Source organism: Mastomys coucha, unplaced genomic scaffold (genome assembly GCF_008632895.1).
Source record: "Mastomys coucha isolate ucsf_1 unplaced genomic scaffold, UCSF_Mcou_1 pScaffold20, whole genome shotgun sequence".
Classification (NCBI taxonomy): domain Eukaryota; kingdom Metazoa; phylum Chordata; class Mammalia; order Rodentia; family Muridae; genus Mastomys; species Mastomys coucha.
In genome coordinates this window covers 129,186,324-129,188,099 of record NW_022196903.1, presented here as the reverse complement: position 1 = coordinate 129,188,099, position 1,776 = coordinate 129,186,324, and the positions used below count along the sequence as shown (strand labels likewise).

Genomic DNA, 1,776 nt, shown 5'->3' with positions numbered 1-1,776 from the left:
CCTCCTGCCTCAGTATTGCAAGTGCTGGAGTTACAGGCATGAGCCACCACCAGGCCCAGCTCATTTTTGATGGTCATGTTGACCTCCCTAAGGACTCACGCTTGTCTCTGGTATCTGAGTTTAAGATGACTGAGCCTGCTGTAAGCATAGTCCCCAGATAAGCCAACTGTCCTAAGAGTCATCCACCACAGAACTCATATAAATGTGTCCCACAGTGGGTAAACTGGCTCACCATGTGTCACCCAGAAAGATGACTCCTGACAACAGAACCTGACACTGGTAAGACAAAGCCAGCTAGGCAAAGAGAAGCTCAACAATTCTCAAGTTACAGGGGTGTGCCTCCCTCAGATTACATCACTTGCCACACTTTCTGGTGCCCTGGGTCTAGCAGTCCTCCTCCGCAGGATCCACAGGTGCTGGTATTTACTGCAGAATCAGTCAAGCGGGGCTGAGTTTCCCAGAGTCCCAACAGAGCTTTAAGGATGTGAGACTCCCACATCATGCCTCAGGGCTTGGAAAACAGATGAACAACCCCATGGAAATCCTGAAAGAGGGAAAAGGGAAACAAGAAGACAAATATCACTTGTTTTGTTAAATTTGTATTGACAAATTCAAGGCACGAAAGCTGTGGTGGGACTGTTTGGGGACAGCAATGACACCAAGAGGAGGAGGGTGAAATAGGAAGGGTACTGGGAATCAAACATGACCAAAGTACAATGATATGCATATATAAAAGTATTGTAAGGAAATTCTTATATCACATCGTAAGAATATGCATATATAAAAGTATCACAAGGAAACCCGTTGCTTTGAATATTATCTAATGGTAATACTAAAGACTCCTGATTCTTTTAGTTTACCAAGAAACACTTAGGCTGCAGTCATACATCTCATCGGCCCCAGAAGCTAACATGATAATCCAACGCAGGAGTCAAGTGGGAGGGCATGAGGTAGGCTAGCGTTGTATCCTGAACTCCTGCTATTTGGTGAGACCTGATACCATGTCGAACTCAAAGCAAACCCATTAAACTGTGGAAACCCATTTCTTCCCTCTTCCAGGTTTGGGAGCCAGAGCTTCTTTGTTGACTGGAGTAAGTCAGGGCAGGGCCAGGGGACAGAATTCTTGGACCTCATGCCTGAGTCAGCCAATGCCTCACCGGTGACCTTGGCCAGGCTGCCTGAAGCCTTTTGGGTTCCAATTTGTCGGCTATAAAACAACCAATGATTGCATCCCTCTGCTCCTGGCACAGGGAGGGGTTTCGCTAACCAGTGTTTGGAAAGGCTTGAGTCTCCAGATGAAAGAACTGAGGAGTTCTGAGTCCCTTTCTTAGGTGAGGTCGTGGTACAGCAGGATTTTACTGACAATGACAATGGCTTTCCTAGTTTCCCTTTGGGGAAACAACTCTATGAAGTCATTTATCTTCATCCAGGGCACTAGGTATATTTAAAAATAGCTTAGTTCTTTCTTCTGACTCGGTCTCCATCACATGCATGATTGACTCAGACTCCTCCAACACTAAGAACAGTTCTTAGGCCATAGAGGTGGCTCAGCGGGTGAGGGTGCTCGCTACAGGGACTGACTGACAGCCTGCATTCAATCCCAGGGACCTACATGCACATGCACACATGCATGCACGCGCGCACACACAAACACACACACAGAGTAAACATAATAAAAATGTTAAGAACATTTCTTTATAAAATCTTGGGTTTAAGCCGGGCGGTGGTGGCGCACGCCTTTAATCCCAGCACTTGGGAGGCAGAGGCAGGCGGATT

At 46.7% G+C, this 1,776-nt stretch overlaps 1 protein-coding gene across 3 annotated transcripts in view; it reads right to left on the bottom strand.

Moving 5' to 3' along the window:
* Positions 1 to 403: 403 nt before the first annotated feature.
* Fam234b (family with sequence similarity 234 member B) overlaps positions 404 to 1,776 on the bottom strand; it is a 114,760-nt gene continuing 113,387 nt past the window's right edge. For 2 of the 3 annotated variants that reach the window (XM_031383654.1, XM_031383655.1), the window contains one exon: positions 404 to 544. In XM_031383654.1, the coding sequence (XP_031239514.1) occupies positions 506 to 544 (39 nt within the window). In that variant the 3' untranslated portion in view covers positions 404 to 505. The remainder of the gene's footprint in view (positions 545 to 1,776) is intronic. The other variant, XM_031383658.1, reaches the window with a different exon arrangement.